Genomic DNA, 13168 nt, shown 5'->3' on the forward strand with positions numbered 1-13168 from the left:
AGAGAAACGGCAAAAAGGCAAAAGGGCCGAATCCCCTGGCTCAGAGGTTTATCTATCCTTTTCCAGACCCCTCCCAGAAATGGGAGGTCTTGCAGGTAGTTACACCTATTATCCGGTTCCCAAAACTCCTCCCAGATATGGGTGGGTCTTGGGGTACACCACATTTCCCCCTTTTTTAAATATTTTCATGCGCCAACGTAATAAAGTGAAAATTAATATACCAGCCCTTTTCAAAAACATATCATTTGCAAAATATACTTTACACCTGTAACCTAAAATTCTATTAATGCTTTTTTACCAAGCACTATTTCGGAACTTTCATGTTCCTATATTTTTAAACTATATTGGGGGAACTTCACTGTTCCTATATTTTTTCTATACACAAGTACTTCAGCATACATGCATAACATACATTTTAAAAACAGGCTAAGTACATTAAAATACACAGTAAAACATTTTGCAATTGAAAATATTAACTCTGAAAGACAACAAAACACATTTAAATTATAAAGAAAATGACTTAAGACAAAGATGCAGGTGGTTAGAAATTAGATGTTTTAGTTGGGCTAAGCTGTTTTACCTTCCTTTATTTTTATTTTTTAACCACTAACTAGCTAAAACTTATCCCATTACCAACTATGAGTGAAATATATGACTATTTGCTTAGTTTCTACACCTAAAATCACAGTTTAAATGATTAATTTGTCCCACGCTGATCTCACCATGTTGATTTCACCATGTGGCTTTTGTAAATTTTTAGATTTTAGATGCTGGTTTGTTCCACGCTGATCTCACCACGTGGCTTCTGTAAACTTTTAAAGTTCAGATGTTTTGTCCCACGCTGATCTTACCACGTGGCTTTCTTCCGTAGTTTCAGGCTCCGCTGCCGGTTTGTGATCTGGAGCGAGGATTCCAGGTTTTTCGCTTTTTCGGGCCAAACTGAGCCCAGCCAAGCCGATTCCAGCCGAGATCCCAGCCGAGCCGAGCTGCTTGGAGCTTGCCGCTTGGAGCTTTTTGCTGCAGGGGCTTCATCGCTGCCTTTTTTCCCCTCTGGGAGCACTTTGGAAGTTCAGAGTTCCAAGTGATTTAAACTAAAAGTTCAGTTCGAAATTTCCAAAGTCGAAATCCAAATTCAAGCCAAAGGTAATTTTCAGAAAATCAGTCCACTTTAAATACAGTCTTTTTTCTCCTTCGTTTCCAATTTAGACTTTTAATAAGTTTTTGAAGAGGCCCAGGTTTTTGGTTTTTGTAACAAAGTTTTAGTTCTGGGCCTGGGCCTGGGCTGGAGGTGATGCAAGCTTCCACCTCTTCTCTTTTAATTGCCCTTTTTACCCTAGAAGGGGTAACGGCCATATTTGAACATGGCTCCACGTGGCCCAGTGTTTTGGGCTCAGTGCACCCGAAAAGAGCCAAAATGAAACAAAAGAGCAGAAATATTACCATTTTCGCTGTTTTGTTGGGTCCAGGATTCAGGTCAAAGTTCGGAGCGCCATTTGTAGCATGAAATAATTAACGATGGTGCTGGATGGCGGTGGACGGAGGCCTTTGTGCTTAGGCCCCAGCCACGTGGCTTCATTCCCCATCCAGCTGGCGGGTTCCAGGCCCAGGTGATCGGCGTAATCAAGACTCACTCACACGCAGGCTTCAGGAAGAATCATCTTTATTTATGCCCTAGCCACCACAGGTGTGTGGCCTATGTCAACCTTTTAAGCATTCAGCTATATTTTGCTAGCCCTGCATCTTATCTCCTGTTAGCCATCTTCCCTTTGGGCTTCATGCGGCCCAAAGATCCAAAAGCCAGGAAGCCAAGCCGGGCCAAGAGAGAAACGGCAAAAAGGCAAAAGGGCCGAATCCCCTGGCTCAGAGGTTTATCTATCCTTTTCCAGACCCCTCCCAGAAATGGGAGGTCTTGCAGGTAGTTACACCTATTATCCGGTTCCCAAAACTCCTCCCAGATATGGGTGGGTCTTGGGGTACACCACATAGCACCAATAAATTTAGTTTTTAATATAGTGTAATATTATAATAGGTGATTTTTTTCATAAAACAAGACATATTCTTATTGAAATTTAATATTCTTATTCTTTAAATTTCTCATGACTGACAATAAAAACACCTTGTTAGGTTTCTGAATATGGTTTTAGAATTGTCTAATCTTCCATGTTTTATGCCTGTTTTGTATTTTATATTTTGAGGTAATATGCATATTATAATTTTAAATTTCAAATTATTTTAAGTTTCTTTTGTATTTTAAAAATATATTTGTAACTTTTTCAAGCAACATATTTTGACTTCCTACATTTTATCAAAATTTTAAGTAATTTTAGAATACAATATATTTTGGAAAAGTGTTTAAGGAGCATATAGTAAAATTTAGAAATAAGAACTAGAGGTCATACCTTAGAAATGGTCATTTCAGTGTATGAAGAACAACTGAAATATAAGCAAATATAAGCAAATATGCCTGTACATATTCATTAAAAGTCCTGAATTACTTTATTTCATCCCAGTGAATAAATATGAACTAGAATTCACATAACTAATTTCAAGTAAGGGAATTTTCTTCTATTTAAAATGTCAAATATTATATACTTAATTTTTGTAAATTAATCATTACATTATTTTTACATTCTATAGATTCACATCTCTTTGATTAATGGGAGACCAAGTGCTGATGACCCTTCTCCTGAACTGCTAGAATTTACTTCTGCTCGTTACATTCGCTTGAGATTTCAGAGGATCCGCACCTTGAATGCTGATTTGATGATGCTTGCTCACAAAGACCCGAAAGAAATTGACCCCATTGTCACACGGAGGGTAAGTTACGATGAATCATATTAGATCATATCGAATACTGTGAACATTAGGTTCATTTGGGGGCGGGGGTTGGGCCACACCCGGCATCGCTCACGGGTTACTCCTGGCTATCTGCTCAGAAATAGCTCCTGGCAGGCACGGGGGACCACCATATAGATGCTGGGTTTTGAACCAACCACCTTAGGTCCTGGATTGGCTGCTTGCAAGGCAAACGCCTCTATGCTATCTCTCCGGCAGGTTCATATTCTTGAGTAGTCTAATAAATCCTTTAAAATATATATTTCAATCTTTCACATGTATAGTAAAAAGATTATTCTTTAAATTCAAAATTTGTCACATAGTAGATGCATTTTAATCAAGCATTATTAAAATAGTTTTATTGAATCATTAAGAGATATAATTAAAAAGTTGTTCATAATAGATTTGTAGTCAAAAAATGTCCAATACTCATCTATTCTAGTCCCCAGTTCTCCCTTGTTCTTCCCCCTTTCTATCTCTATTGGATGGATGCATTCTCTCTCTTTCTCTTCTACACACATACACAATCTTTTTTTTCTTTTAGACACTGTTTTGCAATATTATTACTGTAAAGTGATAATATGACTTTATCTCCTTTCAGTATCCTGTTCTTTTCTACAATGACCATTTCCCACGGTCACTGTGATAGTGGTATCTTCCGCCCCAATTGTAGTCCTCTGCTCTAACAGCAATATTCTTACTAAGGATATTGGATATTATTACTGTGCTACTTTTTATATCCCACAAATTAGTGCAATCATCCTATGTATATCCCTCTTCCTCCGACTCATTTCACTCAACATAATAGTCTTCATGTCTGTTCATATATAAAAAAATTATGACTTAATTTTAGTAACAGCTGCATAGTATTCCATTGTGTAGATAGATCTATACCATTTCCCTATCTATTCATCTGTTCTAACATAATTGATAACTTCAGATTCTGGCTCTTAATACTGCTGCAATGAACATAAGAGTGCAGATTTGTGTTCTGCATTGTATTGTGAGTTCCTAGAGATTATTCCCAGAAACTGTATTGCTGAGTCATTCAGGAGCTCAATTACTAATTTTTTTGAGGAATGTTCATATTATTTTCAAAAAGGCTGAATCAATCTACACTCCATCAGCAGTGAGAGTCCTTTTTCTCCTTGCATCTGAGGGTGGTCTTTTTATTTTTGGTATGTACCAGTATCTATGGAGTGAAATGATATATCATTGTTATTTTTATTTTAATCTCCATGATGATTAATTATGTAGAGCATTTTTATGTGCCTTTTGGCAATTGTTATTTCTAATTTTAGGAATTGTCTGCTAATCTGTGTTTGTTTTAATCAAACATTGAAAAATTTCTAAAATGTAACTTTCTTTTATAAAATGGAGTTTATAATATCTAACTCCTAATCTTTTGGGGTCTAAATTAGTTTTTTTCACTTTAGATAACCATTTTGCTGAGCTTGGGCACTTACAATGGAACTTTGGGGGTTTTGAAATATTTTGGTTACAATACTGAAAAAGCATATTTTGGATCTAGAGAAGTAGGACATAAATAAATACATGCTTTCCATGCTCATGTCACCACTTCTATCGATTGTAGGAACCACATGCTCCCTCACCCCCCAGTATTGCTGGAGAATCCCTGATCATATCTAAACATCCAAAGGATGTCTGGAAAATTGTATAAACTGCAGGGATGTGGAATCACTACATCCCATTTTTTTTAACCTTGTAAAACCCAATGGGTTGTACAAAAATTTCCTGAAAATTCTTTTGCATTATTTGAATACTGTTGGGAAACCAAAACAACTGACATCATGGCATATCTATAATATCACATATATATATATAAATATGCACATTACATTACAAATTACATTACATTTTAAACCTGGTGTTTATTAATCAGGAATATCTGAGTTCCAAAGTTATTGATTTTGCCATACAATGAACCATTTTTCCAATCAACTAATTGTCTTATGCTATATTAATGAATAATAAGTTAGTTTAGAAAACATTGGTGTAGAAAAATTGATTTTTATATAATAATTTTTATTTTGACCAAAGTGTATAATATATTTCACTGTGTTACCATGCTTTTAGTAAATATTAGAAAATAGAAATTAAGAGTATTGTTTTTCAGTGCTTAAATAGAATTTGTGAGGGTATGACATAGATGCTTTTAGAAGTGGAGGTGAATGAAAGATTTTAAATAATGAGAAATTAATATTGTACATTCAATTCCAGAATGACTACTAAGGTTATAATATTGCAACTAGATCATTGCTGAGAGGTTAACCCTGAAGACTAAATATTGAAGAATAGTACTTTTCATAATATATGAATATCACACATATTTTCCCTTTTGTTTACTCAGTATTCCTACATATATTTATTATCATAAAATAGTTTTTATGTTATATAATTTTATATTATGTAATATTATATATCCCCCTTATAATATGTGCAAGATGGCATAATGTCTCTCATTTTTTCAAATGTGAAATAACTTTATAAATATTATATTTTAAAATTGTGTAATTTTTTTAGAAAGAATCATTTTTGCAGCAACATTTAGGTTTTCCACTTTCTAAAAAGTTACTTTTAGTTACACTTTTGGCATGACTTTAAAAATATAAACTGAGAAATACTGAATTGAAATTTAATCTTCCTGACAATATATCTATTAAAGCCAAAAATAAATGAAAACAAATGTGTTCTTTTTATTCTCTTTTGAAGAGTCAGACTAGGGTACACATCTAATATGTATATCATTGTACAAGAGCCTTTAAAGTGATGCAATAAAATCCAACATAAAATATCTAATGATTATTTAGCAAACACTGTTTAAATTTAAAATATAAAACAAATTACTGAGTTTCAGCTACTTCTTATGATTAAAAAGTAAAGAATTGTGTTTGTATTAACACAATTTTTAAATTTTAAAATTATCTATAAAATGATATGTTTTTCTGTGTAAGTATCCATATTGTTTATATATTATTCAGCAATGAAGTTGATGAAAGTTAGACATTGACATTACCTAAACCTCCTAGCAAGTTGCATTTTCTTTGAAGTTCATCATGGAAGATAATGTGAAACAAATCTTAAAAGATACTTGAGACAACAACATTTTTTAAAATTCCAATAAACAAAATAGTAAAAATAAAATATCTAGTAAAAAAACTAAAATTTATTTTACATTTCTGTATATAAGTTTTGCATCTTTTATATAAATGATTAGATAAAACTACTACTGAGATAGTTAATTATATTTGATATGACAATAAGAAGTAGTTACCTGAAATGAAAATAAAATCCAGTTCTATAAGTAATTTTTAAAATAAAGTTAAATAACTAGAAGCCTATGTTAACTTCAAATATGAGGAAAATTTCAAGGAATTTCTAGCATAAAAATAAATAACCAATGATATCACACATTAGTTTACTCCTACTTTACTCATAAATCAATCTTCAACTTATTTTTATTTCCTTCTTCCTTAAGAATTTTTTATTAGCAGAAAAATTACTGATTTATTGATTCTATCCAAATACATCAAGTAAAACAGTACTAATATCTGAGTACCATACAGACTCATTCTTTTAATAAGCTATACAAACAATTTCTGTGAAAAATTCTTCTCTTTGCCTCCAGCTTTCCATTTTTACTTCTCTTGGGAACAGATACTTTAGGATAAACTTTGAACTATCTATGGAAAGGAATTTCCAGTATTTCTATCTAATTAATAAATTATAAGCATTTTTATTTGGACATTATAGTGCAAGAGCATACTCTATCCCTTTTATGAGAACACAGTTATTCTAGGGACAGACATATGTGCTTCAAACTAAAAATAAAAGCAGAAAGTATGACTTTAATTAAGTGTTTCCCTCATTATTCTTTTTTAGTTTCCTTTGCATTATAATCATCTTAACAGTATTTTTCTTTGAATTGCCTTTTCCAGTATTACTACTCCGTCAAGGATATTTCAGTTGGAGGGATGTGCATCTGCTATGGTCATGCCAGGGCTTGTCCACTTGATCCAGCAACAAATGTATGTATATTTATAGGACACTTCAGAAAAATGAACCCCAAACTGTAAAATGCTTCCTCGGTGACTCTTCTGACAGAGCTTCTGTCATGAATGGGTGTCAGGTCCCCACTTAGATGTTGTGACAGAAAGCCATGCCAGGGTGAAATGGAGCTGGCAGTTAGAATGATAGGCTTTGAGGCCAGCCATCACAGTATCAAAAAAGGATTTTTTTTTTTAAGGCTCCAAACTCATCTATCTATTTTGAAACCTCTCTAGCTCTGACAGCCTTCAACATGATTTAGCTTTGGAGAATGCCTGCCATCAATCAATCCGACCATTTCTTTTAAAATTTTTCAAAAAAAAAATTAATGCAAACAAATAAAAAATGTTTGTGAAAGTAAATTAAGTTGTCATAGATCAGGGTGCTGAGGTCCAGCAGAGCCATGAGGCGTAGGGTTGAATAGAGTATTTAGTATGTATTGAAATCTTTGGAGCACTTCGGTGTCCAAAATAGCCTTGTACTATGTGTACATGAATAATCTGAAAAAATTCATGGACTTTTTATGTCATAAAATAACTGATAAATACAATAGCATCTATTACAGATATATAGAAGCAATGTATTCAGTATTCAGATCAATTAATATAATTACCTATGCATATAAAATCTATTTATCTTTTTAAATTTTTATTTATTAAAACCATTGTGATCTATAGAGTCCATCATAGTTGAATTTCATATGTACAGCGAGTCAGGGCCATTTCCACCACCAGTGTCAACCTCCCTCCACCAATGAAATAGAGAGCAACCTATACCATCACCCTTTACCCCCGGGCCTGCCAGTATAACAGGCCCATTTAAGTTTAGGTTGTTCAAGTTTAGATCTCTTGATTCTATTGTCATTGTCTTTGGCTTGGATATTTTGTTCTGTTTTTCTTTTTTTTTACTTCATCAATGCATCTGAGACCACTTGGTCCCTGTCTGCCAGCCTTTCTTTATTCCTTTCTTCTTATTTTTATACAAGAATACTGAAATATGTGTCCCAAGGTTCTATGTAAAAGGTGGGAGACCCTATTTAAAGGATAAGAAATTAAAAAAAAACAGAAAACAAAAGAAAAAGGGAGATGTGTGTGGAAGTATATTTTTTTTTGTTGTTTTTGCATAGGTACAACAAAAGTTGGTGAAAATACAAAGGAAAAATTTTTGGCCTGAGTACAGAAAGACCAACTCTAGGCTCTTAGCATACTAAGTTTTCTAACCCCAAAATCTTTCTCTGTGGTCCCAGTAAAAGTGGGAATGTTGCACTTATGAAAAGGGGGTATTCTGTTTATGATTAAAACCCAACTATGAACATGCTTGTAATCATGGTGCTTAAATAAAGATTTATATATTAAAAAAATAAAATATGTAAATATTTAAACAGAAAAAAAAGCTTATACATCAATTTATCTAAACTTTCTTCACAAAAACTACATTACAGATCAGATTTTTTTCAAACCTAGATTTTTTTTTAATTACAAGTCTTTCACAGTTATATTTAAGGTACATAGTAAGAGTGTCAAACCTAGATCTTTAAGTAACACATCATAATATTACTTCCTATGAGATTTTAATATCCTGATTTATTTTCCAGGAAGTATTGTGGTGAGGTTTTATGATATCTATCAGGCAGTGTTTTTCACATTTTAAGAGCCAAGGAAGCCTGTGAGCCAATTACATATCATGAATCAAGACTGTACTTAGAACTTTAACAGAATAAGAATTCAATCCTCTTGGAGACATTTGATCCAATTACATGAATTTCCCTAGGTCAAATTTTCATAGTGTTTTAAGGAAAGCCTTAAAATTAATAAATCCAATTCAGAAGTCTTACTGTTTTCAGGCACATATCAGAGGAAATATATCCTCTTTAATTCCACTCACAGCTAAACTTCTGAAATCTTCCAAACCTGACTCTGGTGATTCTAACACCAGTTAGGAACTCCCTAAGCTGCTGTTGATCCAATATACTACTCCTCACCTGGCTGAAGAGGAGCTGCTTCTGCTCCATAGCAATGTGTCGTTAAAATACATTCTCTTCTCTTCTTTAATCTACTTTTTTTAGGAAAGATCCCTAATTTGTTATTCTAACATACTAAAAGTGTACTTATCCCTACTTTTTACCTAGAAATCTCGCTGTGAATGTGAGCATAATACATGTGGTGATAGCTGTGATCAGTGTTGTCCTGGATTTCATCAAAAACCTTGGCGAGCTGGAACTTTCCTAACTAAAACTGAATGTGAAGGTATGTTCTGTACAGGACAAAGGCATGAATGATTTTTTATTTTTTGGAACACAGTCATATTACATTAGATGATCTTATTTATCTTATCCCAGCCTACAGTTAATTATTTCTTTTCAGTTATTTTACTTAATAAACTTTTTTTATAAGCCGGGTAAATTTTACAAAACATTATGAATTTATGAAGATATTGAGAAATAAATAAAAGCACAATATACATTTATTGTCAATATAGTAAAACTCAACCTTTGACATAGCACACATATATAATACATATAGAAATGTAAATAATAATTAATCAATCATTTATTTATGTGACCTAAATTTATAAATATGTTTGTTTATAAAATTAATTCTGAAACTTATAAAGTTCCACATTCTTCAACTAGCTTTATTTTAAGCCCCTTACTTGACCCTATATTCAGGTCTATATTTATAAAATAATTTGTTAAATTCCATCACCTAAGAAATAAAGAGAACCTCAAAGCAAGAAATTGTATTTTGTTTCTTAGCACCAGTTTATAACTCATATAACTTGTTAAATAGTGATAGTTGGAAGGCAGTTGTTGGAAAAGAACAAAAAATGAAGGAAAATTGATGACAGAAACAGCATGAGACCACATTTGTAGGAAAAGAAAGTGTATTTAAATAAGAAGCCGTTGTATGTAATATGTGCCATTTCTTAGTTGCAATTAAAGGCATTATATTAGAAATGGCATTATTGCCAATCATCAACATGAACACTAGCAATTGCTGGATAGTGATAATAAAATATTCACGGTGAGAAATAATTAAAGTACTGTGCAACACTGTGCCAACAACAACTCATTTATACTTTCATATTATAACTTTGAGTATAATCTCAATGTCCATTTTTCCTGTGTTAATACCCAGAAAGTGTAGCAGATGACATTATAGCCTCATATTGCCATCTGGCCCAGCATGGCAATGAAGATTAGAGAAATTCGAGTTTCTGAAAACCTGTTGAGGCCAAAATGAGACCTGAAATCAAAAAAATTGTGCTACAGTATATACTCAAAGACCACAGACCCAGTTCAATTGAACTTAATCATTATTATTTCACTAAATTACCCTAGCCACATTTACTTTTAATTCAATATATATTGTTTTTAAAATTGGTAGTTGGTAGTAATTTTAGTAGTTATTTGTAATTAGATCAGCTTTATATATCTACTAATTAAACATGTGGATTCAGAGAGATAGATTAAGGTGCCTGCCTTGCATGTGGCCAAAGCAGAACTGTTTATGATCCTCTGAGAACTTCCAGGAGTAATCCTTCAGTATAGAGCCAAAAGGGAGCCCCAAGCATGAATGAGAATGATTCTGTCTCCAAAGGTATGACTTATGTGTGTTAAACATTAGACTATTAAATGATTAAAATTTCATTTAAAATCCCGAGATTTTAAAAGTATTAAAAAAAAAACCCTCAGGTCACTCCAAAACAAAGTAGTTTTTCTGAGCAGTATAAGGTTCTGAATATAATATCCATTTAATGTGTACCTTCAGCCTTGCTACTCAACTCTTTTGTCCTTTGTATATGTATCTGCTTGCTTCTGAAATAATTTTATTTAGAAATTATTCAACGTCGCTGAGACACATCTGGAGGAATACCCACAACCACCACCACTATGGGTAGATTTGCATTGGATGCCAAACCATGGCTTTTATAAAATATTCTCTAGCCTCATTTCTTCAAGTTTTACAAGGATAGAAGACATTCATTACAAAGAATTAATTTGTGTTCACTGCTAACCATGGAGAACTGATTGAATCTTCTTTAAATTTTAATTAAATTTCTCTTTTAAGGAAACATCAGTAATCACAAATATGAGTAGCATCTGAGGGTAGGGGTTCTTTCTGTTGCCTCTGCAGTCTGTCACAAATTTTAATTAGGCCATGTTGAGTGGATCTGAAAAATATTTTATGACTCTTTAATTTGTGTATATGTGTATCAGTGAGGAATAAGAAATTAGATCAAATTTTATCAACATGCATGAAATATGCAATGTAGAAAGTTTTACATATGCTACTATATAAATTTAACATTTAAATTATACATTAATTTATATGCTTTTATAGGATAAAGGAGAGTTTGTGATTTCAAATTACAATTAAGAGTTTTTAATACTCACAAATTAAGGATGGCATCTTAAACATAAAGCCTTTTATTAAAAAAAACTGTGCTTTTTGGCAATGTACTTATTCTGTCAGCTTCTGTAACTTTTTCCACTTGAATTGTTCTCTAATCATCTTAATATTTAGAAAAATCCTCCTGTAACATGACAAATCCCTCTATAAAATGAATAATCACTTCTAATTCCTTTGAGTTTAATTTGGATTTTCATCAGTCAAGCTTATTTGAAGAGGGTATGTCTTTGAAAAGCAAGAATATTTATTCCATTGCTTATATTTTATTAAAGACAGTTTCATATCATGTGTCATGGACAGTTGCAGAAATAGAAAAAAATGTGCATGGAGCAGAAACTGTTTTGTCTGAAAGCACGTTTTGTACATATCTCCTAAGTCAATACACAGAGGCCTATGAATGCACAACGTCATTATTTAGTTATATTTTGTTGTTGCTATTTGTTTTATTTTATTTGGGGTCCACTCCTGGTTGTACTCAAGAGCCATGTGCTTGAAGGTCACTCAAACACACACCCTGGCTCAGAGCTTGAGAGTCATTCCAGGAGGTACTTGGAATACCATGTTGTGAAGCTATAAATTGAAACTGAACCTTCTGCAAACAAAGCATCTGCTTGGGGCTGGAGTAATAGAGTAGTAATAGAGTAGTGGATGTAGCTGCCCAGCATTTAATTTCAGGTATCTCATATGGTCCCTTGAGTCTTTCAGGAGTGATTCCTGTGTTCAGAGCCAGGAGTTATCATGCACAGATTTGTGTGACCCCAAACCACAAACAAACAAATAAAAAACAAAGCATTAACTACAGCCTTTTGAGCTACCTGTCTGGCCCAGGCTGGGCCCCTCTAAACAGTAGAATGGACTATATAGACAGAGAACTACTACATGGAATTTGAGAGGCCCACTACTGAAGCATTATTATATTACCAACATTAGCTCAGTCATAATACTGTCAGCAATATTAATTATAAGTAGTGCAAGAAAAACTCTGTATTCCTTTTTATTTCCTTCTGGGGCAGCAAAAATCTTGACTGTTTCCTGCAGTATATTTTTACAATATCTTAAAGAATATTTATGCATTGTTATAGAGATAAAATTGCTTATGTGTCTATTGATTTGTATTTATTATTTGTTCCTTAGAATTGAGTTTGAAATACTATATTACATACTATATTCATATCAAATACTATATTAAAACAAAAGTCAACACACTAGGTGAAGTATTTGCAATAAACATAAAAAAATACAATCTTATTCTATTAACAGTTCTTATATAACAATGGAAAAAATCAGTAAACAAATTATACAGATCAAAATTAATAAATAAAAATTGTATAAAATATATTAATTATAAAAATAATTCATTATCAAATTTATAATTAAATAAAAGGGGTGTAAATTAAAATTATAGTATTTTTTATTTTGTTTTATTGTTTTTGTGTCACACCCGGTGACGCTCAGGGGTTACTCATGGCTACGTGCTCAAAAATCGTCCCTAGTTTGGGGGACCATATGGGAGGCCCGAGATGGCACCGTGGTTCGTCCTAGGTTAGTGCAAGCAAGGCAAATGCCCTAATGACTGCGCCACCACTCCAGCCTCAAAATTATAATATATTTTATATGAGCATTTATTATTATTCTAATCTATAATAGTTGCCTTACCACGTACATGTATTAAAGTTAAAGTTTTTTGGTTTTCTTTTTAGGGGGGACACACCTGGTGATGCTCAGGGGTTACTCCTAGCTATGTGATCAGAAATCACTCCTGGCTTGGGGGACCACAAGGGGAATCGAACCTAGGTCTGTCCTAGGTCAGATGCATGCAAGGCAAACACCTTACTGCTCCGAACCTCTGCTCT

The 13168-nt window shown here is 33.0% G+C and overlaps 1 protein-coding gene across 1 annotated transcript in view; it reads left to right on the forward strand.

The window, feature by feature from the left end:
* LAMA2 (laminin subunit alpha 2) overlaps positions 1 to 13168 on the forward strand; it is a 660685-nt gene that overhangs the window by 243712 nt on the left and 403805 nt on the right. The window contains exons 5-7 of the mRNA XM_049771159.1: positions 2638 to 2817; positions 6795 to 6884; positions 9032 to 9149. Of these exons, the coding sequence (XP_049627116.1) occupies positions 2638 to 2817; positions 6795 to 6884; positions 9032 to 9149 (388 nt within the window). The remainder of the gene's footprint in view (positions 1 to 2637; positions 2818 to 6794; positions 6885 to 9031; positions 9150 to 13168) is intronic.

The sequence above is a fragment of the Suncus etruscus genome, chromosome 4 (assembly GCF_024139225.1).
Source record: "Suncus etruscus isolate mSunEtr1 chromosome 4, mSunEtr1.pri.cur, whole genome shotgun sequence".
NCBI classification, from domain to species: domain Eukaryota; kingdom Metazoa; phylum Chordata; class Mammalia; order Eulipotyphla; family Soricidae; genus Suncus; species Suncus etruscus.